The sequence below is a fragment of the Siniperca chuatsi genome, linkage group LG23 (assembly GCF_020085105.1).
Source record: "Siniperca chuatsi isolate FFG_IHB_CAS linkage group LG23, ASM2008510v1, whole genome shotgun sequence".
Classification (NCBI taxonomy): domain Eukaryota; kingdom Metazoa; phylum Chordata; class Actinopteri; order Centrarchiformes; family Sinipercidae; genus Siniperca; species Siniperca chuatsi.
In genome coordinates, this window is record NC_058064.1 from 13,279,520 (window position 1) to 13,303,752 (window position 24,233).

General features: G+C 41.4%; 1 protein-coding gene across 2 annotated transcripts; it reads right to left on the reverse strand.

Annotated features, from left to right (window-relative positions):
• Positions 1 to 2,089: 2,089 nt before the first annotated feature.
• mdfic (MyoD family inhibitor domain containing) lies at positions 2,090 to 24,115 on the reverse strand. 2 transcript variants are annotated; one of them, XM_044185749.1, is made up of 5 exons: positions 23,807 to 24,115; positions 23,345 to 23,537; positions 21,245 to 21,355; positions 8,935 to 9,303; positions 2,090 to 4,285 (listed from the first exon to the last, which is right to left on the reverse strand). In XM_044185749.1, the coding sequence occupies exons 2-5, from the start codon at positions 23,436 to 23,438 to the stop codon at positions 4,035 to 4,037; spliced, it is 825 nt and encodes a 274-aa protein (XP_044041684.1). In that variant the 5' UTR covers positions 23,439 to 23,537; positions 23,807 to 24,115; the 3' UTR covers positions 2,090 to 4,034. The 2 variants fall into 2 exon arrangements, with proteins under 2 accessions (XP_044041684.1, XP_044041683.1); XM_044185748.1 differs by having other exon boundaries at positions 23,345 to 23,504; positions 23,807 to 24,113.
• Between the last annotated feature and the right edge of the window lie 118 nt (positions 24,116 to 24,233).

Here is a 24,233-nt window from a genome sequence, read left to right on the forward strand (position 1 = left end):
GAGAAGTGTCACATATTACTGCTACCCCCTCTTGTCCTGTCTAATTAGTCATATTATATGTAATTATAATATGGTTATTATCTTATCAGTATACAACTTTCAGGTCTACCTCCAATATGAAAATAAAGGAAACAAAAACACCATTAATGTACCCATCTGCTTTTTTTCCTCATATAAAGCAACAGCAAAAGCAGTAATTTGTTCTTGTGTCCGAGCACAGGAGACTTTCATTCTCTGAGTGAAAGAGTTGTATCCCACCCAGTTAAGGAGGAAGAAGGGATGGATGGCTGGATGAATACACTAGTCAGAGGAGGTGACCGCCGCCACACTCTAATTTATTTAATATTGTAAGAGAAATGACCTTGAGATCAGAGAAGTGCTGAATTTCTCCCCAGACAGCAAACAGAAACAATGGAGCCGTCCTAATTGTGACATTACAATCCAGCACACAGTGAGCGATCAGAGGGGGATTGATTAGAAGAGTGGAAAGGTGGACGACTTTGTGAAAAGGTCATTGCACACTCTACCTGGAGTTTTTAATATTTTCAATCCTCCGCCTCCTCTGTGAACATGGAATAAAGTGAAAGAAAGAAAAAGTACAACGCCTGTGTGATTACAGACTTTCTGGACAGTGATATTTTCCCCAACGCATTAGTGAAATAAGAAGGTAATTTCCTGGGGCCAGGGTGTATCCAGGCAGAAAATGATGAAAGGAAATAAAGATAGAATGGAAGGGGGGGGTTCTTCCTCTCTGCTCTTCCAGCAGGGGGGCTGACGTGGAGGTTAATTGAGGGGTTAACAGGGGGTGGTGTCGGCTGAAGGTCAGACTGCTGTTCCAGCCAGCAGGAGGTCCCTGGTCCTTGATGACCTCATTGAGTGTTGTTGGCCATGTTTCCATGTTAGTGCTAACGCCGCAGCCAGGTGAGCACCCTCTCTAATAGAGAAAGAACCAGAGGAGGAGGACTGTGCAACACAGAGCTGTGAAGGGCCAGAGCGGAGAGGTTACAGATGTGGCCATCATGAAACTCACACTTTCTGCTGCACCACTGCCCCATCCATAAGGGAAAGAAACACGAAACTACAACCCGGCGTTCAGAACACAAGTCTCCCATTAGAGATATACAAGTCTGTTGGGTCAACAAGTTGCTGCAATAATGATGCATGTCGAGCACTGCCTCTCAGGACTAGAAACAGTATTAATATAAAGGGAAACCGTTTAGGATGGAAAAAAATTGACACACAAAACCAGCAGAACTATTATTTACAAGACAAATAATACAAGTGGAGGGAAATTATTGTCATTATCGAGCAATCTGCTGAAGATTTTCTTGATTAACTGATTAACCATTTGGTCTATAAACCATCAGAAAATAGTGACAAATGCCACAGCTCAAGGAGATGTATTTAAATGTCTTGTTTTATTGGACCAACAGTCCAAAACCCAAAGATATTTAGTTTACATCATATATGACAACAAAAAGCAAGATATCCTCAAATTTGAGATGGAACCAGTAAATGTTTAGCATTTTTGCTTAAAAATGACTGAAATGATTCTTTAATTATCCAAGTAGTTGCAAATGCATTTCCTGCCAATTGACTAATAGATTATTCAACTAATTTATTAATCTATTAGTAATTGTTGGAGCCTTATTTGATAAAAATTAATAGAACATTATCAGATACTAGTTACTGTCAACTCCCTGCTGTCAACTGCATGCGTGTGAAGTGTTTGAAGTTGATACCCTATAAATCACAGTCAGCCAGTGGACTGAGCATGCATGCATGCAAGCATCAGTATCAGTGAAAAAAAGAAGACATTTTCATGTGACAACAGTGTCTTTTGTTGGTGTTTTATCACTAATCTTCCAGAGTCCGAAATACAAAATGTAAACAATAACATGTATGTCAAGACGTAAGAAACACAAGACTCCATAGTCAAAGAGAAGAGAGGCTTGATGATCACATTTTTGCCCTGGGCATTACCCGAGTGGATTGAAAAGAGTTTGCTAGTCTAACAACTGGAACATTATGCAGAAATTATGGACACAAAATGTATTGTTTAAAAAATGTGTGCAAAACCATAATCATGCATTTTTGGTAATGTTTTATTTTTTTTTAAACAGTTCTCTTTGAGATTGAAGATAATGCACAACAAAACTAATAAAATGAGCTGTGAACTCCAAGTTGAGAAATGATGCATTGAGATGAGAAGGATCAAGTGTAAGGCACAGAATTAAAAAACCAAAAAAAAACCAAACATACAACAGAATAGTATAAGAGGACAGCTACTGTAGCTACATGTATACACTTTTTTGTTTTAGATGAATTCTTCACATTATCTACAGTATATAGTGTTTTCTTGACACCCTTTAGCCCGTAACAAACTTACGGCGCGAGTTAATCATAAACATGAAAATGAGGTTTACTTTCTGCACATTATCTGCTGCAGAGGTGCCCATCCAACCTTATACACAGTAACAGTGTGCCATTAAGACGGGCTGTACATGGCAGCACATTATCTTTGTTGGCGTTAGGAAGGGACATTTTTTGTTATCATTTAGCAAGCAGTGCTAATGAGGGCCAGCATTAAGTATCATCACTTAAACAACATCAAAGCGCATCTCCAAGACAAGAAAATGACTCCACTGGTGATTCACCACAAAACTCATCACGAGATACACAGAATTAAGGAACAGAAAAAAGGAGAAGAAAACTGCCTTTACCCTGTATTAGTTTACCATTTCAACATGACAGTTCATGATTCCTTTTTTGTATTGTAAGTCACTGGGCTTGATACCCGAAAGCCGCTTATATGGCAACCAGGGTCACCATTTTTTAATTCCTTATCACACCCCTCATGAACAGAGTGCAGTTCAACAAGTCATACTTACACAGTATGTATGTAATATAGCATCACAGAAAAGACTTGTACCATATGCAGCTGACAAAGCCTAATCGTTGGCTAACATTAGAGGAGGACTCTCAGAAATAAAGACATAAGCTGTACACATTGTTTATCTTAACGTTGCAGAAAACTGTACAGTTTTGTATTAAAAATGTGAGTTTCTGCACTGTATTTCCAGTAAACCCAAGGCTTCAAATACTGCCAAATCAGGAGAGAGATGAGATTCTTTGGCACAACATGTTTTCATAGACCTTCCAGCAGATTGTAAGATTTAGCAAACAATTATGAGCTGATCAGCAATTGTGTGCAGTTTTTCGGTAATAGGCCACTTCAAATAAAAAAAGAATGCTTGAAATAGAAAAACAACCCTAAAACAGGCACATTCTTTACCTTTGGTTTTAAAAAGTAGCAAGTGATGTGATGTCCTGATTCACCTTTGATATTTCACCAGTTTCAGCTGTTCTACAGTGCTACACTAGATACGTGTAAATGAAAGTCTGTGTTGCAAAACTACAGTATGCAACTGAGAATGTATGAATTGTCACATAAACCTTTTACAGTGTTGTACAGTAAGACTGCAACCTTTTTCAGCATAAAAAAACATGTATTGAAAAGTAAAACAGAGTAAATGTAATCATTTTGTTTAGTGTATGCAACACGTTGGTCATCAAAATGACTCAAAAGAGGCAAGATAAGATACAATTAGACAGCATTCCTGATTTAACAATAAAATCTTTAAGGCAGTCTGTGATAATACTTCTTACGCAAAGGATAGAGTACATAACAGAAACAACTTACTGTACATTTCAGATTTAACTGACATGTTCATATATCTGGAGTTACTTCTAGCCCCTGTTGAGCTGGTTTTGATGGAGAAGCCCAGTGTCAAAATACATATTTCAAAGCATGCTTTACTCAACCACACCATACTACTGCACACACACTCAACAGTCATCACAATCCATAAACACATAAATCGACCATCATACACACACACACACACACACCCCCAGACACACGTTCCCTCCGTCTGTTGCTGAATTCAAAGTGACAGCAGCAGCAATTTCTTCCATCCAGGGTCCAGTATTCCCCCACAGAGACGCCCTGGTCCACACCAGCCCAAGCCTCCCTATGTGGGGAAGCAGATGCCGCAGCACTCCATACAGATTTCCAGGCAATCTGAGGACTCGCAGCAGGCATCCATGATGCCACAGTCCATGTCACAGGGGCAGTTGCAGTCATCGCCCAGGTCGTCGCTGCAGCAGCAGCAGCAGCAAGCCTCTGATGTGCATGCGCCACACGAGGCCTGCGCCACCACCATGTTGCAAAGTGTCAGGAACTCACAGAACAGGCAGGCCAAGATGCAGTGGACGCAGCAGTCTGGGTGAACGTCAAACCAGCCAGGGTGACGAATTGTGAAGCAAAATAAATATGTCAATAAAATCAATAAGTCAAAAACAATAAAAACACATAAAACACACAAATATCCAAAATAAAAAGATGCATCTGTAATAAATTAAAATATAAATACTCACATTAACTAAATTAGTGCCAATTAATGAAAACAGTGCAGAACAGAGTGAGTGAGTTGCATGCTCAGCAGGCTGGCAGGTGGAACAGAGCAGGTATGTGGTAAATGTGTATGTGTTTGTGGGCTAACTAGGCAGGGGGGGCTAAAGGAAATTCAAAGAAATGAATTCCTCTCCTGCAGTTTTGATTAACTGACCGTTAAATAATTGTGGCATTATCATGCAAACTGCTAGGTTGATCACACAAAAATGATTAGCAAAGTCCAAGAGTCTCTCCCGGTAAATAGGTGGATTAATGCTAGCAATGCTCACACCTCTGATTAACATTTAACCTCCTCACAGACCCTCGTTAAATAGCTGGTGGCATTTTTCAGCTTGTTGTTTCACAGCAATAAAGAGTTCCCCTTTAAATTACCAATATGCCCATTAACCATCACAAATCTGTTTCTGAATGTCTGAATTAGGTGCATTAAAATGCTTCTGCGTTGAATAGGTAATGAATGATACAATTTTTACTTAGAAACTTCCACTATGTTAGTAATGCCATGCACAGTAAGTGCAGGGTACAAGAGTTTTCTTCCCAAATTCTTTGACTCCAGTCAAAAAATGGCATTACATGAAACTCAAGCTTTATAGAGAGGTGTTATATAAAGTAATTTAATCAAATCAAAGACCTTAATCTACCTGTTCTCCTTTTAAAAAAACTTAACTTGATCTAAAGTTATCAGTTACTTTACAAAAGCTGAAGTTACTTTTTCCAAATAGTAAAATTCGGAATTAAACTCTTAAAGTGCAATGTAGGATACAATAAAGCAAAAACAAAAAGGTTAGCGCACAAGGTAAGATTAAATACAGAACGGAAATTGTTTATGCATAGCCCACAGATACACCACTGCAAATAAGAGATAAATGTACACAATTTATGTGGTCATCAATCAAGCAGCTCCACACCAAAACTTCTGTAGTTGTATATAAGTCACTAAATCATACTAAATATCATTCGGTAAGTGCGCATGGCATACACTCCTTGCAGCTGTCTCCTTTTTGAACTAAGGCCAGTGCAACACCACTGCTTTGGAGTGTTAAAAAGACATGATGTGGATGTATGCAGAAAAAGAGCATTACAAACAGGGCATATTTGCATAACTTTCATCAGCCCATCTTGAGCTGTCAGAAGGGGCTGTTACTGATTGGGTTAGAGGGAAAGCGAAAGGAGCAGAGTGTGGAGGACGGCATGGGAAAGCAAGCTGTGGACCGCTGGATGCTCATGTTTGATTAATCAAAGTAGAGGGGATTTTTTTTCTTCCTATTTTTGCGATGCTCAGGGCTGCAGAGCTGACCAGAAGCACTAGCTGCCTGTGATACAAACAAGATAGAGAAGGGAACATGAAACGAGCAAGTGTGTGCACAGGTGTGTGTGTCTGTGAGGCTGCCTGAAGTTTGAATGCATCTTATTATCCTTATCTGAGGCCATAACACTGGCAGTGATGGAAGATGCATGAGAATAAATCCTTCACTACTGAACATCTGATGTGGACATGCAGTAAATTGCTGTTGGGCAGATTGTGGATTTGTTTCATACTGGCATAACAAAACTCATACCACATTCTATACTGGCATCCACTGTAGTATACCGCCATCTGAGTGCTACAAAATGCCAGTGAGAACAATAAACGCTGCCCAGCCACAGCTCCATGCACAAAACCTCAAAGTTCAGCCTAACAAACTTCGAAGGACCCAGAGGGTATAGCCATGCCAGCATTCAGAATGTGAATACGATATAAACACAGTACATAGGCATTAAGCAGCGGCCGGCCATCTCAGCTATTCACTTGGATGTATAATTCAACACCAGCGATTAGTCTGGATCTTAGAGAAGCCAGTAAGAAGGAGGGGAACAAGGGGGTCGTATACTGTACACAAGAGAGCTGGACGCCAGGCCCATCTCCATGAAAACAGAGAGAGACAGACAGAAAGGCAGACAGAGACACAGAGTGAAACCAACCAACAGACAGACAGAACAGCACACTGACACTGCTCCTGTTTAATGTCAGTGAGCGGCGATGAAGCCCAGAGTTTGCAGGGCCAAAAACAGCGTCCGGCGCCTCTGAGGAAATAGTTTGAGACATCTGGAAAGCTAACATCAAAAAAAAAGGGAGCGGCATGACACAAAACAAGCTGGATGGGCCTCAGAGCAGCAAGCTGTGCAAAACATTCAAACTCACAAAGAGGGAGTGAGAGAGCAAGATAGCTAGACAGACAAAGAGAGAGAGATTGATCAGAAAAAGCCTTGGTGGCCATGGGAATGCACAGAAGGCACACATGGGTAAAGAGGCCAGAGGATGTGGGCTGTATAGTGGAGGTCCACAACATGCACTTTAAAGCAGGCGTGTTTATAATGCATGACTGAGGGAAAAGTCAAAGCTAGAGGACAAGAGCTTACACACACACACACACACACACACACACACACACACGGAGGTTTATAGCTTAGGCAAAGACTATGCTTGCGGCCTTGGCCCTAAATCTCTAAATGAGGCTAAAGCAGCTTGGAGACCTTAACTGATTACACACAATTAACAAAAACACAAACTGGATGACAAGAGTTGAGACAACCCACCCTGCTGAACAAAAGCAGTGTGGTAAATGACTCTTCAGAAGCTGCGGTGTTATCACAGATTGGCTACGGTGCCAACGGCATGTGCCAAGAAACACAGGCAGCAGAAGACTCCCCAGAGCTAGCTCCTGCTAGCTTACGCCTTTTATTTCCTGTGTTCAGGGGGCTGTTTAGGAGGCTAATTTCACAGGCAAACAGATTATGTTAATCCGTGTAAACATTCAAACACCACAGCTTGGCTGTTTTCCGGGGGGAAATAAATAGTTGAGAGCGAACATATTGATTCTGAGAGCTCTCCCGTCTGCAAATAAGCAACACAAAAGCCATAATGAGACAGACTTGTTGAGCTAGTGTTGTTTTTATTTATTTTTTTGCACCCTCTCTCTTCTGTTCTTTACCAATTAAGATGTTGAAAATACGACATGTCTGGAATATCTCTGGTGGATGCATACCACCTCGCGAGGTGTTGTTGATGTGTGCGTGTGCCTTCTTGTTTTGTAATTCTAGTTCTGCAATTCAATCTGATGTATATTTCAAGTAAAGCACCATCTGACTGCCCACTTTTCTCCTTCATTTAAACTTTTATCTCAAACTGACCACTGTGAATCTTTTAATAACACATAACAGCACATCTTATTTTCCATCTTCCCCTTAGAGTAAAAGCCCACATAAAAAAAAGACAAAACAGCAAAGGCCTTGAGTTGGATGAATATGTAGGAATTGCCTCTCTCCTTTAAAGAAACATGCCTAAACCCTCATATTGCCCATGCTACAGAACACAGAGAGAACACATGCATGTCCACAAAGACACACACAGCCAGAGTACAATAGTTGGAGGAGGGATGCGACAGGGCCCTGTTAATGAGGGCCAGGGTGATGCTGATGGGATGTAGGAAGAGCCAGAAAGGGCCCAGAGAGGTGTGAGGGGCCGTGAGGGGCCCGAAGAAGGCTGGTCACGACTTTTAATAGGCACCCCGTGCTCTCAGGCCTCGTTAGAGGGTCACACCTATCTCCCCAATGAAAAAGGACCAGCCAACCGCCTTCATTACTGTACTCACCTCGGCCTTGCACCTGACAAAGTGACAGCTTCCCTGCATGGCAAACGGACTCTCTGACTTGTTGTTAAAGAAAATAAAAGCCACAGGAGCGGGATAAGATGTCATTTGCTTGACGGGAGTGATAAATATGAGAGGTCATGCACTCCCATCATTAAAAGGTGAGAGAAGGTAAGAATTTATTATCAATATCTTATAAGGCATTATTTCATGAGTGCCTCCCAAAAATAGCCCCTTCAACAGAGAAATCGCTCTGATGGCGATGGTTTGATGCCGTATCATTTCAGGATGCGACTGCATATTTAGGATGACTTGGATCAGGTGTTTTTGCCTCTTAATCTGATCAGGTCAGACATGATTGCTGCATTTCTGTTGTTTCATTTTTGACGAATTACTCAAATTCTTGACTTTTTTTAACTACTTACTAATTAGTTTTTTAAGGCTGTGGTATAATGACTAGTGTGTTCTTATTATTTGAGAAAAATAAGTATGTAACAAAAATAATAAATATATTATGATAAATCAAGTGCAGTTAGATGTTTTTGAACGCTGATGTATCTGGAGCACAATTTATTACGATAATCTGAATGTGTCTTTTTATATACAATGCAAATCTTTTTAAAAATGCCCTGACCAGTCTCAATTCTAGAGACATTCCAACTACAGAGGGAATGAATGTATGACCAACAGAAGATGGGATGCAGAAAGAGAAACATGCAAGCAAACAAGTTAGAAAAGTTAGTATGAGTATAAGTGTGTGTGCATGCGTGCGTAGCTTTGTGCTCTGTTTTACTCGCTGTCATCATTACCTTGTGTGTGGATACTCACCCTCTGGTAAAGGAGGTTTCTGTGACCCTGTGGAACTGCCTTTGCTGCGTCGGCTGCTGTCACTGTTGACTGACAAGCTGGACCTCAATTTCCTCTGCATCCTCTGCGACACAGGCGTGGACGGCTGCTTCCTGGGCTGCTCTGTCGTCGTTGCAGTCGCCACTGCTCTTGCGCCAGGGCCTGACCCACCCATGGCACCCGTGCTGATGTTGGCACCACAGGAGCATGTGCGCGTGGCCCCGGCCCCGCCGATGCCAGGGCGGATTCCGTTGCCGTTACTCAGCGCGGGCGTGCCAGTGCTGTTGTGGCAAAAGCCATTTTGGTCGGCAGCCTCTGAGGGAACTGGCTGAGACTCAGATTGAGGTTGAGCTGGAGGGAGACATGAAGAAAAAAAGAATTTAGAGGACAAAACACTACAAAACATTAAAACACAAAAGCATCAAAAGGAACTAGTGGTTTACTATAATCACTGTATTTGTAGTGTTTCTATGGAACACAAAGAGTTGTGGATTCCTTTTACCCTTATGGGGGTAAGCGCTTGATAACCCTATAACTTTATTTTAACTGAAGAGAACTTTGTTGGCACTCTCTGCACCTTGCACTTCATACCTTTTACTCACACATAAAGTCGCTGTAGCTTGTGATGTTCCTTTCTTACAAACCGAACACAGTAATGGAGACACAGCACTCTCAGCTAAATAATTCTCAGCAAATCTTGCCACCATTTCCTAACATGATAATATCGATCACATGGCAAACATCTCAACCTGGAATGACAGGAAAGAAGCGGAGAGATATATAGGAGCCTCATATGTGACAGGTTCACAAAAGCCACTGCTGTAGGCAGACAGACATTTGTGGGAGCAGTACCCAGGCGAGTTAACAGTGACAGTGTGCGAGAAAGAGAGATTAATGCAGCAAAAAGAGAAAGAGAGCCTGTGATACTGTGCATATACAAAATAGCTGCTGTCTGCAACAGTAATGATCTCCTTTCCTCTGAAAGCTCAGAGATGGCCTCAACTAGTCTTTCTAAGTGTATGTGTGACAGCCACAGAGAGTCAGGAGACAGCGACCTGTCTGATAAGAAAGAAGGCGAAGGATGTGAGTGAGCAAAGGAGGTGGCATTTTACTGAGAGGAACACCTGCACATTCAGCTCTACTGGGAGTTACTCCTACATTACTTTGCCTCCACATCAGAGCCACTGTGCACGTGCACGCACAGCCAGTGCATGGTTAACTTGAGAGTTTGTGAATTATTCATCTCTTTAAGTATGTCTGTATGAACCATACTTATTCATTTTTTTCCCTATTCCATACTTTCTGTATATACATTGAATATATGGTATCTTCACCACCAAATTCCGCCATATTTAACAGCTGTGTAGCACAAGCTGAAGAAAAGCTGTGTAGCTGTCCAAAAATCAACAAATTTTCCAAAGTGGATGCACACTTAATATAGAACTTGGTAATTTCTTTCCATCTCTATTTTCTCTCTGTCAGCCCACCAACAAGTGCAATTACGGTTAACAAGAGAGGGAGAGAGTGTGGGAATCGGGCCTTGCGCTTTTTAACAACACATCACCCTGGGAGAGGCCGGACGTGAATGTGGATGTAAAACAAAGCAATTAAATACACACACTGGGTTTTGCCTTTTCCTCATTCAGGCTTCTGCATGCTGCTTTGATAAACAAATATAGACTTTAGGGATCAGGATTCCATGCAATTTGAATTAGACAACCGGGTAGCACCCAATAGAATTCATTATGCAGTGATTTAAGACCAGGTTGATGGATTTTCTTCTCCAAAAGATAAAAGCCTTGACAATGTGGGGGGAGACTGAAGCTTGCTAACAAGGAGACTCAGAGTAGGCTACATCTGTTGTTCTTCTTCAGTTTTACCCCTGACAGCTGCAACTTGCTACATTTTTCATATATACTGTATGTACCTATATTCACCATCATTTTCTTTAATGCTTAGCAAACCATTATCATAAAAAAGCTAGGAACACACACACACACACACACACACCATAATATGTTTTTTTTACATATCAACACAGTGGGCCTTACTTGGGTGACCAAGGATGATTTTTACCTTACCAGGAAGATGTTTTCTTTCAAATTGAATCTCTAACTTGTCAAAGCGGTATTAAATTATAGTGATCTGGTTGTGCAACTGTTACTTCAGGGTGCACTGACCAGTAGTACTTTTTTTTTCCTGAGCCAGTTGAGTTGAGTCAGCTCGCTCACTGTTAAATAAACAAGAATCACAAACCAACAGTTAGCTATTCAGCAAGCTGTGACATTTTTCTAGAAACAAACATAGCATCAACTTAGATTTATTCTGTTAAATTTGTCTTATTTTCACTTCAAGAAGGTTGGATTACAATTGGCAATTCATGTTTTAACATTGTCAGAATCCCAAAATGAAAATCAGAAAGCCAATTCTTCTAATCACACTGCTGGAGATTTCTCACTTTATTTGATTCCTCATATGTAGCTACATGGTTTGATTAGTAAACACAAAAAGCACCGGCTGACATTAATGGGGCTGACGGGGAAAATCCCTCTTTACAGCTAATGATTAACTTGTCCAAACTCATTTGCAAAGACCCCATACACACACAAACATAGCACAACTTACATCTAACACTGCAAAGCCTTGAGTATTGTCAAGTCAATAAAACACAGAAAACTCCTGTCTAGAGGATGACAGTTCCTTAACAAATCAATCACCCATAGTATCTTGCATAATAACACAGTCGTTTTTCCCATTTAGGTTAAACAAACTTGCTACACAAGCCCACACACACATAAACACACGTTCATGCACAAAAAGGCCAAAGTAGACTGGGAGGCATAATTACCTTTCCTTTTGAGGAAGTCAAGCTTTCAATTTACCAAAGTATAAATAGTTATTAAGAAACCACCACGTAAAACCCAGAGTACATAAGCGGCGACTCAGGTTTCTAACACACTGCACAAGCCCTAAAAAGTGGTTCAAGTCTGCAGAGAAGTGTGCTTCAGTGACAGGTTCCTGGATAGTCTTTACACAGTCGCAGTCTTTATTTTTATCCTGATGAACATGGGGACAAAGATGAATGGACACAATGGAGTAATATTCATAATCATTGATCATGATAATGATGATACTGTCAAAGATGGCAATGACAGACTTGTAGAGTCACCACGAGACAAATGAAGACATAATGAGAGAAAGCAGAAATACAGTAAGTCCTGTTGGAATTGTGCTATGCTGGTAAGTTGGGGCATCTAAAACTTTCACTATACATGCAGTGCAGAGAAAATATAGCATATGCTCTGACTACCTGCTAAAGAGCATTTAGTTGTTCAGTGTGTACTGTAAAACTACATACAATATAGATTCAGGAAAAAGCCAGCATTCGTCAAGTCCAATTTGAAATGTACCAAACCGCCATTGTTCAGCTTTGCATTGTAATAGTCAATCCAAATTAATCAAACTGTGAACTTTACAATATTATAGACATTTTAGAAGCGTGCAAACAACTTCTAAGCTTTTACTATGGGTTTACACAAGATTGGACTTCAGAATTTCAAGATAATATAATGCAGACATTTTTGAACGTAAAGTTTAATTCTGCATCTGAGGATTCAACTGATAAACGTAAATATGAGCTGGGCCTGTTAATAAATCCTGACGGAGCAACACAGACGCACAGCCACTGCATTGTTCCTATAGCACAGCAGGAAACACAACCAACCTGCATCAAAATTTGATATGAACAAGTTTTTAAAAAAAATCATACGAGTTGTGCAGTAGAGATGGGTAGGTGTCCTGAGACAACCGAATGCACACAACCTGACAGGTTGCATTAAACTGGACACACACACCTGCGTGTGCGCACACATACACGCACACACACACTCACTTCAAATTGGACTTGTAACCTCCCTATTTCTAGCACATCAACAACTGTTGAGAGTGTACATTTGTAGTTGAATAAAACATGGTATTCCCCTACACACGCTGTCACACACATCACAGGGGAAACTAGGGGGTGAGTGGTTCTTGACTGTCTAAGCAGCATCCCAATTTGGTCCTAGCTACTAGTAGCTGACAGGCTCAAATATCTGGGGAGCATTTTTAAAAAGGCCAGTGTTGGATGGATTCATGAAGAACACACAAATATAATTGCCATTTGTCACTGACTCTTCAGTGGCTGTGCCACACAGGGACCGAGCGCCGGAGTGCCTGGAGAGCGCCGGAGCTGCGCCAGAGCTGTGCGGGGGATCGCTCTGTATGTAAAACTGAGTATATAAACACCTCCGTTTTTGTCACAGAAAATAGGTCCTACAGGAGGGAGCTGGAAATTGCACCCAAAAGACAGAAGAAAGAAGAGGAGGAGTATATAGTGTCACAAGCCTGCTGGATCTCACACACACACACACACACACACGCAGAGGCAGACCTACCAGGAAGGAATATGCATCCATGCATGTCAACTACAAGAGAGCTGTATAAACAAGAATTCTAAAATAGTCAAGAACATGAAAATATAACACAGAGGTCAAACAGGGCAGTATGGAGATTCTCATTTGCACACTGCTATGCCAAGAGTCACAGGTAAGGCAGGGAGCGGACTGAACAACCACACAAGCTCTGTGTTTCTAAAGCTCAGTCCTTTTTAATATTAATGCCCCTGAGACAGAGAGAAAGAGGGAGAAGAGAGACGAAAGGTGTTTGCCTAGGCTTATTAGAATGCCCATCATAGAGAGCATACAGTTATTCAAATGTCACATCATGTCAGCCAAATAAACACCACAATCCAGATCTTGTTTTTATCTCCTAATAGCCGTTATTACACAATGCCAGGAGTTTGTGAGTTAACACTGAATGGAATATGAGAGCAGAAGAGGCACCTTTATTTTTAGTTACGAGTCCCAAACAGCAACGGGCAGAATACACAGTGACAGTTAGCTCTGAAATGCTAATTTTACTAACACGGCCAGTGTTTTGTTTATCTTTTTGTGCCTTGTATTAGAAAAACATGTATATTTTCTGCTCGGCTGGCCATGTACCTGCATGATTGAAATGCTAATTTGTAAATGTGCAATGACCTAGCCAGACTCCTCTTACCACCACCACCACCACCCCCTCCTCTCTCCGCCAAAACAGCCTGAGGTATCATCTCTCCTCCTAACAAACAGCAGCGTGTGGAACAGCCCCTGCCTTTCAATCCAAAGGGATATATTTTCTCATTAGAAATTATACATCTTCCCTGTCCATATTTATAGACGCAAAACCAGGGGAATTATACTGCAGTGAGAGTGAGAGGGACAGAGAGAAGGAAAATAGTACAATGAATGTTATTACAAAGGGCTCTGATTGAAATTTTCCTTGGGCGTATCAAAGACTCGTTTACCGTTTGACCTTCCAAACTCCGGGACAAGGACTTTCTTTATTGTCTAGAAGGATGCATTGGAAGGAACAGACAAGCGACTCGAGGATCATCATTCAAGTGTCCCAGCACAACAAAACCCACTAACTGTGATTAGCATCAATATAATGCAGATATCAAGGTGTGAAATGAGAGCAAATTGGTGATGTCAACTGGTAACCAAGAACTAGCATTTGATTAGAAAATTAGACTCCTGTAGTGTAAAGATGTGGGTGCCATGCAAACTCTGTGGTCTTGTCTTGAGCGTTTACACAGAGTTGATGGCGACCTGACAAAGGCTAACAGAAATGTCACTTGTTCCAACAGATATGAAAAAAAATTGACTCTGGACATCACACAGCAATCCTGGCCCTGTCAGTTCATACACACGCACGCAATGTTTTGTATTTATCCAAGATAAAATGATGATGATGGCGGCGGCACAGATGGTGATGACCGCTGAGGATAGCTAAATTACCTGCTCTGATATTGGATCCTCATCAGCAAAAGTGACATGCTCTGTATATGTGTGTGGGTGAGTTATGGTAACCTGCAACAGAGCTCTATTAGCTGTCTTCACCTGTCAAGGCTGATCATATTGTGTAGCATCTCATTTACGCAGGAAACATCACATTTTTGTCTGTTTTTCTATCCCATTTCAGGACAGTCAGTCTATATTGCTCAGCTCGTTTTCAGTGGTGACATACTTATTTTCCCACTCTGTTTTAATTCTCTTTGACAGTCATTCAAATTTGGCTCCGCCAACCTGCTGAAGGGGAAGTGACACGGGAAGACGGAGCTTAATAATATTTCCAACCCCCCACCACCACCGCCGCCTCCACCCAACAAAGAGAGAAGCAGGGCGTCAGGGATTTACTAATTTCAAATTTTGCTGCTGATTGAGTGGAAAAAATAACCCCCTCGGACCTTGTTCAGCTTAATTACATTTTTCAGTAGCAAAGGCAACTTGAAAGACAAGAGCTTGATTTGACTACATGAACCTCTCAGCGTACTTAGTGCATGAGGCTGGTTAAGGTGTGTGTGCTTGTGTGTGTGCTGGGAAGGCGAGTTGGTGGTGGGGGAGAAGGGGGTCATCAATTATCCTTTGATTTCAAAACGGAACATTTTCCCAGATTAATATGTCTGACTGCTATCTAAATCACTGAAACTCCCAATGAGATGCCATTTTCTCTTACATGAATCATGCTGAGGGGAAGTCATCCCCCCCCAGCTCTGACCACAGAAGTCTCTAGTCTCTCCACTGTTGTGGCATGGTGCTAATTTGAGCGCTACTAATGTAGCAGAACGCAAGGCATCAAGGAGCGTTCAAAGCTTTACAACCTGGCTACTGTGAGAGACACTAAATGATACCTTATTCTCTTCCTCTCCTCATTTCTGAGAAGAATTTGTACAAGCCTGTTTCTGCATTAAGCTTTGTCAAACGGCTTTTATTCTCGCTCATCTGTTTCTTACCATTCAAGCGGGGAGAAAGAGCGGAGTATAAAGACAGCCAAATGCGCGAGTGCAGTATCTTTAAAAAGCTGCACATCTTGCACGGATTTAGGCTTTACACAGCTAGCTACCACAATTTCTAGAAAGATCAATTATGACGTGACTCAGAGCAGGCCTGAGGGAGCTGCCAGGCTCCATACTCCGAAAACGTGCTCCACCCTCTCCTCGCTGACGACTCAAAACAAAAACGGAGCAACAGAGCAGGAGTGAACAGGAGGGGAAGAAGGGGGAGGGAAGGAGGGGAAAGGGGGTATTTTCAGTTTCAGTTACATCGATGACTCAAATATTCCACCAGCTTCAAAATCTCCTCGCTGAAGTAGAAGTTCCACAGGAAACTCACTTGTTTGAAATTCAACGGCAGGCGCGCAGACATGCACATGCGCACTTTCGTACACATATACACAAAGGCATACACATGCAAAATGGCAGACATAGAGTCAACCACACACACCAAATAAATACAGTGCGCATCTGCGGCAGATCCGCTACAAAGCCACTATTGGGAGTCAGAGATGAGAATCTGGCAGCAGCGCTACCATTCCCTAAAAGCCAACATATAAAGGTCTGTCTCTGGGTCAGAGAGGGGATAGGCAGTCTATCAAAATACCCTCACACCTAGTTCCTTTATTTGCTCAGTATCAATCTCAGCATTAACCCTCTGCTAATGGGACAGCTGTGGGTCAGCGCCTCGCATCTTCGGGAAGCCAATCAAGGCCTTAAGCTGAGAGATCAGCCTTTGGGACAGAGGTGCTCGTCTGCCTCTGAGTGGCTTTTTAAACGCGGAGACGCCTGTATCGATTTTAGCTCTAGCCTGAAAGAGAGGAGGGGGGTGCACTGCACTAGCCGGGGCCTGTGTCGGCCGTGGCTGTCTGTGTGTCTGGACGGGAGCCATCCCCCTGGTCCCCGGTCACCCTCCACTGATCAGGGGGCCTGACAGAATGACCTAGCAGAGAGGCACTGAACCTGCAAACACGAAGGGGGCAAGGTGCTGGAAGCTCGAGGGGGTCGGGGCTGGTGGGGGCAACATCAGCAGAGATCTCAGTAATAGAAAAGGGTTTTAACCTTAATGTTGGAGCCAAAACCCTGTTAGAGGCCAAGTAATCCCCCCTGCGCTGCTCTCATTTGAACTGGCAGATTTTTTTTTCTCTCTCCAGCTCTGAGTGGCTTGTGAAAGGCACTCACACCATCATGTGTGGCATTGGTTAGGGAGGTGGTAAACATGAGCCAAACAGTCCACCTACCTTACCTGTGCTAAACAGACAAAATAAGGTAGAAAAGATAAAGGCGGCTAGGTTTATTTCATGTCTATGTATTGTGTATATTATAGAAAATGCATTATAAACCTACTGAAATGCCACAATTTTACTGTACAGGTGTGCAGTGATGGAAAGTCATTTATTCAAGTACTGTAACTTAAGTACAGTTTGAGGTACTTAACCTGGGTATTCCCATTGTATGCCAATTTATACATCTACCCCACTGAATTTTACTCCACTACATTTATTTAACAGTTACTTAGTTACTACTTACTTTGCAGATTTAGATTTGACATATAATTGACTTAAAAAAATATGATGCATTGTTATAGATTCAACTAAGCAACAATATATAAAAGTTGCACCACCTACACTAACTACAATATTAAATTGCTGCATCCATATAAATATACAGTACGTCTGTACTTTTACATAGCTAAAATTTTGGCTGCAGGACTTGTCTTTTAGGGACCTTTCTTGAGTAGTTGTATACTGCGGTATTGCTACTTTTCATTCCAGTAAAAGATCAGAATTTTTTTTTCTACCACTGCAGATACGTGCTACACAAGAACCATTTAGATATGAAGGTCAATTGGTGTTAAAACGACGTGGAAACATTACTCTTTGTATCCAAATTTTCTGCAATAAAGAAAAAGAATGCACTCTTCCTCCACAATCAAAATCCATATACGTTGCCTTGTATCTAACATAAGCACTTAAAAGACTGCAGTCCATGAATTGAGGTATGCATATCTAATCATTTGGCTCAAGTATTTTGAATATCTTTATAAAAAAAAATAAAAAAATTAACAGTGAATAGGCTTGGGCACTTCGGGTAAAATATGCTAATTAACACACTTGAAATTTCCCATATGAAATCTATCTGCACCAAGACAATGAGAAAATAATTACAACAGAGGTAGAATTACAATGGCCATTTTAATCAACCCCTACACTAGCATTTCACCCTATTTATACAGTTTTTGATTCCATGACCCACTGGTAAGTAATCACTTGAAAATTACGGTTCAGTTTATAATAGGCCTATGCTTCAGACACATTATTTCTGCAGAGACAGGGCTCTGAGGATTACAATAAAGATATGAATCTTGCATAACAACAATCACCATGCAGTTCCTATAGCTGAAAAAAAAAACATTCTGGGAAAAGAAAACTGGCATGAGGTTAAAAAGTCTAAGTACTTAAGTAACTTTGGAATATACATGAGGCGAAGTGTGACAGTCTGAGAATGTTGATTCAACACTTCGGCAGCAAAAATTTCAGCGCTGATGATGAAAATGACGATGAGGAGGCACTTGCCCTTTATTTTATCTTAGTCTAACTCCGCCAACTGTCTAGTATCATAGCACTTTATAGTTTTGTATATAAATCTTAATTGTTGCACTGTCAAGGAATCTTTTCTTGCAAGAGAGGTGCAAAATGAGATACTCTCCCGTTAAACAATACCTTTTACTGCATTTATTAGGGGTCACAAATTCACTTCCAAAAGGTCAATTCTGCGCGCAGGTAATAACCTTGAAGGTGTGCCACTAAAGAGTCCAATCAGGGATTCACACAAAGGCCAGACTTATGTCTTTCTTTAAAAAAAAAAGGAGTCATGTTATTTGACCTGACCAGAATTTCACTGAGATAAAAAAAAAAACAGACCTGTTCTTCGGAAGCTAGTAAGGTCATCTTTATCAACCACAGAAGCATTTAAAAAAAATAATAAGTATTTGACAATCCAGTGAATAATGTGACGATTAAACTCCTATAACTGGTGCTGGGTGGTAGCAATTTATTCTGAGGCAGGGGCTGGCGAGCCGAGGCCCTGTTTGCAGGAGATATCAGCTGCTTGAAAACCCAGAACAGTCTCTTGAGGAATGTCTGTCTCCCCCACAAGATTTTCCCTCCTCCCCCAGGATGGCAGAGCCACAGAGGAACCGTTCACTGACAACGGCCTTACAGGAAGGGCAGAATTGTACTTTTTTTGTCAAACAAGTCGCCGTGGTTGGCAATCCTGGGAACCACCACATTTTTTTTTAACCATGTGAATTTATGAAACTTGAGTTCATAATGATGATTTCAGCTTTTTCGGGCACTTAATGATTAATTGTGTGGTGAGGTTCAGTTACATTAAACATTGTTTTATGTACCGTCCTGAAAATGCATGCTGTCCTCCATGACGAACAGTTTTAAATTAATATGCCATGTTTACTTTCCTGTTTTAAGGGGACCCACTGGTTAAAAAGACATCTTGTCAAAACAATGTTATCATAACTGAAATAGGATCTGTGCTGTTATTACAACATTACAATAGGCTTCCTCTTGTTGTGAAAAGTCACCGTCCACATACTGTACACAAGCTTTAAATGGGACATCAGGGGGGGAAAAACAGCATGAGCCAGGATGTAGGCAGGCAGATGATTTCTTATTGATTTCCTGTTTCTGCAGTGAAGGGGGCTCTCAATTACCCATGCCAGCGAGCAATCTGATTGGTCACCTCAACAAACAAAACCACAGTGGGACTATGACACAAATAGGTTAACTTGAGCCCCCACTAAATGTAAGAATTTCCAACTTTGATTTAACCACAAACAGACACGGGTAAATAAAATCATCACAAAGATCATCATAGCACAAATCTGGGGTTTTGCCTTTATTTGACATGACTATTTTATGTTCTCGTAACTCTCTCAAAAGGGAAGTAGCATATATTCCTCCCTCTAAAATTCCCTTACCAGACGGTCTGTGTGTGTATGAGAGAGAGAGTATGTGTGGATGTTGGGGGGGTGACATCAATTACAACGCAAAACTGTTGTCACAGGGGCTTATCTGCTGAGATGAAAGAAAAGCATGCCTCCCTCCAGAAGTGCAATACTCCACACACCTGCCAAGCTAGAAAGACCTCTTGACAGAAAATCTTTCTTTTTTTTTTTTTGCAACTGAATCTCTTTTCCTCGCTGATTCAGTAAACAAGCCACTGGCAAGCCATTAAGCTTAATACCAAAAAAAAAAAGGCAGGAAAAGGCGCCTTGGAAAAGTTAACAACCTAGAAACAAAAGAACTGTTGTGTCAAATGAAAACACAATCTTTATTACAGCTAGGCACTTACATGGATGGAAGCAATCAGCTGCTATTAGCCTTTGCTGACACATCTCACTCTTCTTAAGAACAATAAAACACATACAGAAAGCTTTTAGCCAGTTTCCTTTTGTGACTTGCAATCCATTGCTCAGTATCAAGTCATTTTACTGAGTGCATCTAGACTTAATTAGACCTGCTAATAACTCAAGTGGTTCAATGCCAAATAATTGTTTTGTAAAACCTCCCTGTGTCAGGACATTTGCATAAAACAATGTGATATTTCAGAGTTATAAAATAAGTTTATAAGATGCAGAAAAAAGCTAACCATCATTTTAAAATCTTTGTTATTGGTATGGTAAATTGTTGGTAGGAACAATATACCCCTGCAATGTTGTCTTAGCCTGAAAGCTGGATGACACTGAAGACACTGTTCAACAGAAATATGCCTCTAGCAGCTGGAACAATTCTTCTCCAATAGGTAAATGTTTGGTACGGGGTAAAAACATTGTGGCTAAGATGCAATCAGTGCGTTAAAAAAAAACAGTGCCAGAACCACAAGCAGGATTTCCCCACTTCCAAAACACAGGGCTGAAGGTTGGAAGGAGAAGCAAAAATGGAGAAACGAGCCAAGTCTTGGTCATTATGGCAGAATGAGAGAGCATGCATGTTACCACGCACTTGCCAAGAGACCTTGGTGCTATCTTGATATTTTAATTGGAAACACTGAAGCTAATATTTTAGTTGGCCAAGTGACCCTGCCTCATGCATGTACACTGTGCAACTGTCATAACAACAACTACTCTTGACAGTTGGAGCGTGTTCATAAAAAAAGAATGAAATTATAACCAATTTAAATGTTAAATAAAACATTACTAAACACCTACTGCAGTTAGGCTCAACCATCTGACTAAGCAAGCAAAATATGTTAACCATTTTTACTCTCTCCAATTAAACAGCTCATTGTTGTTTATCATTAAATATAACACCAAGATATCCTGCTGTCCACCCACAGCTTTCCCAGGTCGTTAAAACTTACTTCTTACAGGCTCGCAATAATTAGGCTTTTCCTTGGACACGTGACTTTGTCCCTCAGTGGCTGGTTTCCTGGGAGATGGTGATCTTCCTGATGATCCACTGTCACAAGCATCTAGGGTCACAAGCATTTAATGTTAAAACATGGTTGAAGAAGGAAAACCTGTTGCACACAAAGTTTAGCAGCAAAATATTATGCTGCGTAGTGACGAACAGAGAGGGCTTCGGTTGTTTAATTTAATGTTATCCTATTACGAGCTCAACTGTTCTAAATTAACGTGCATTACAGCCATTCCTCCAAAAACAGATGTAAACTTTTACTGCAGGGTCAGCCACAGTGGACAAAATATCAGGGACAGCTGGACGAGCCAGAGGTGCAGAGTCCGCTCTGCTTATTTTTGCCAGAAAAAACACAGGCCACTGGCAAATGGTTCCACAACATGTTGGGGCGGTTCAGGTAAAGGCCTTGCCAGAGCACTGGATCTCATTTTCTCTCCTTCAGTTCCCGGGTGTGCTCTACCTGCCAAGCTTCTTTTTACTGCCATAAAGGCTGCATTCATCTAAATTGAAAAAAGTACGTGGGCAAAAACTCTAGGCCTGATAGCTGTGCAAAAGCAAGAGAGACAGTTCAACTCATCTCTCTAAGCCGCGTCTTCTGGCTCCTTGACTTCAAGACTCGCTGACGCTTTGCTCATTGCACACTGCTGTTTTGTTCAGTAAATAAACCTTCCACACTGACTTTATTCACTGGTTCGGTGCCAGATGCCTGCTCATAGCCCACCGTTTTTCTCATAACCTGCAAGTTTTTCAGCAACATAGTGTACATTGAGCCACTTTTGTAGGGATTCTAAAGAAAAACCAGTGAGGAATGATTCAGCAAAACCTCGTAATCACGTTTACCAAAGCTTGATGCGTTTGTTCCAATGCTACAACACTCTCTGTTTGTAAGCTGTGATGAATGGGGGAGTGGAACAGATGGGCGCAGGCCAGCAGCCCTAGATAGATATGGCACATATTTCAGCTTGGAGCTGATGTATGGTAGCGGCAGTTGCGTTTGCAGCAGTACTGTGTGATGCATTGCAGTATTTAGTGATCACAGTTAGAAATAAATTGGTCTATTCTCAGTACATCCACAGTCCCCTGAGAGGGGAAATCCAGTCTTAACTGCAAGCGCCTTTGAAGGTCCAGCAAAAATCCATTCGCAATCCAGCAGCCCCAGTGATTGCTTACTTTGTCCTACTTTGCTATTTTTTGACAGTGCCATAATGATGCTTGGTATAAATAGGATGGTTAATGGTTCATTGCTTGTTTGAAGAAAAATGAAAAGGGGGTGTGGGGGTAAGCTTATTTTACATGTGATAATCTTAGGGGCAACTAGAAAGTTAATTAAAAACTTTAATTGGCTGTGGTTGCTGTTAATAGTCACCAGGGCGTTTCTTCAGACTTTATTGAGGAAAAAAGCAAACATTATCAAGGCTTAAGAGTGGAGCACAGATACTGATGTATACTAAAAGTCACATGAATATAATTTGAGAAGACAAGGCTGATATTGTCCCAAGCAGACTGATAAATGCTGATATGCACCAGTAATTATTCAGTGACTAATTTTCTATATGTGGTTTTCCCCTTGTATTCTCCCATGTTTGACCGCGCAACTAACATGAGTTCTTGACAGAATATGTCACTGATATTTTCAGTTTCATTACTAGTGTACTGGCAGCATGGAGGGGGGGAAAGAACTCTTCTTACACATTCACAAGAGAGAAGCTTATGTACACATGAGCTGTGCATTATCTAGAAGGGACTCCTAAATGTTTGCAAGTCACAGAGCAATTAAACAGACACATTTTTGGCTTGTGGACCACTAGAATCTGGGTGACAGATCCAATGAGGGCGGAATTATGTTGTTAGATGTGCACAGCCAGACATACTTACACTTTGGGAGGTCATTTTTTCCCACGTCCTACCACTTAGTGAATATTAGTTAAGAGACATCTTGCTGAAGGACCTCTGATCCTGGGAGCCCCAGAGCCCACTTTGGTCAACTAAATTAAACTTTTATTTCCCATGCTATTGATTTCTGGCCTGGCCTGTGTGCCCTTACCTTGTGAGTCTGACAACAGGGGACTTGTCTCTTGCTGAGGGCCATTCCCTGGCCCTGCCGGCCCATCCGGAGGAAAAACGCTCTCCTTGGACATGAGACAGTCGTCTTTTTGGGACACACACGGCAAGAAGAAGTTCCTCCCTTTCCTCAGCCCTCAGCGCTGTGAAAACCAATGTCTCATCATCAGCACAGGCTTGAAGACACAAAGCGACACCGTGTAGGTCATTACTCAACTTGAGAAAGTCGTCTGCTTTTTCACAGACACACCGAGAAAGTGACGTCGAGCTGGTGTAAAACTTCGTGGAAATTTCCCTTCTCTCAGTTTTTACATAAACTTGCTAAATGACTCTATATGCAGCCCATTTGTTCACACACTCCCTTTTCTTTATCAAAAAGCGACGGCCGCTTGCTAAGTGCTGTTTATAGCTAAAGCGGACATATTGTTTATAAAGCATAACTTACCTTTCAAACATGACAACTCCCTTGCTTCAAATCTGACTTATTCCCATCCTTCCTGCCTCTAACTCTTTCCCCGAGACGTTGGGAAGAAAAGAAGAAACCGGGTGAAAGAGCAACTTAGCCTCCAAAAACTTTTTCGGTAACTTTAGTTGTTTAGCGTGTCCCAGTCACACCTTGTCCAGATGTTGTTAATGTATTAAAAAATATATCAATAACAATCCTCGCAACGCCTTCGACGTTCAGTGGCGGTAGTTTTCTGAGGATAGTTGCGTCTAAAACATTTTCATATCCGGATTCCTGCAGTACAACCAGTGAAGGCACTCGTCTCTCCCTTTTTGCTTCCCTTGGAGGCAGAGAAGTGAACAAAGCCCTCCCTGAACATGTGTCCCCAAAAATAAAGTTAGAAAAAATAAAATAACATATAAAAAAC

Bases quoted from the DNA above. Each gene is read 5' to 3' on its own strand.
- mdfic (XM_044185749.1), bottom strand. From the start codon at position 23,438: ATGTCCAAGGAGAGCGTTTTTCCTCCGGATGGGCCGGCAGGGCCAGGG. The intron at 21,356-23,344 runs GTAAGGGCACAC...TTGTGACCCTAG, and splicing joins CCTGTTGTCAGACTCACAAG to ATGCTTGTGACAGTGGATCA. The intron at 4,286-8,934 runs GTGAGTATCCAC...ACGTTCACCCAG, and splicing joins GAAACCTCCTTTACCAGAGG to ACTGCTGCGTCCACTGCATC.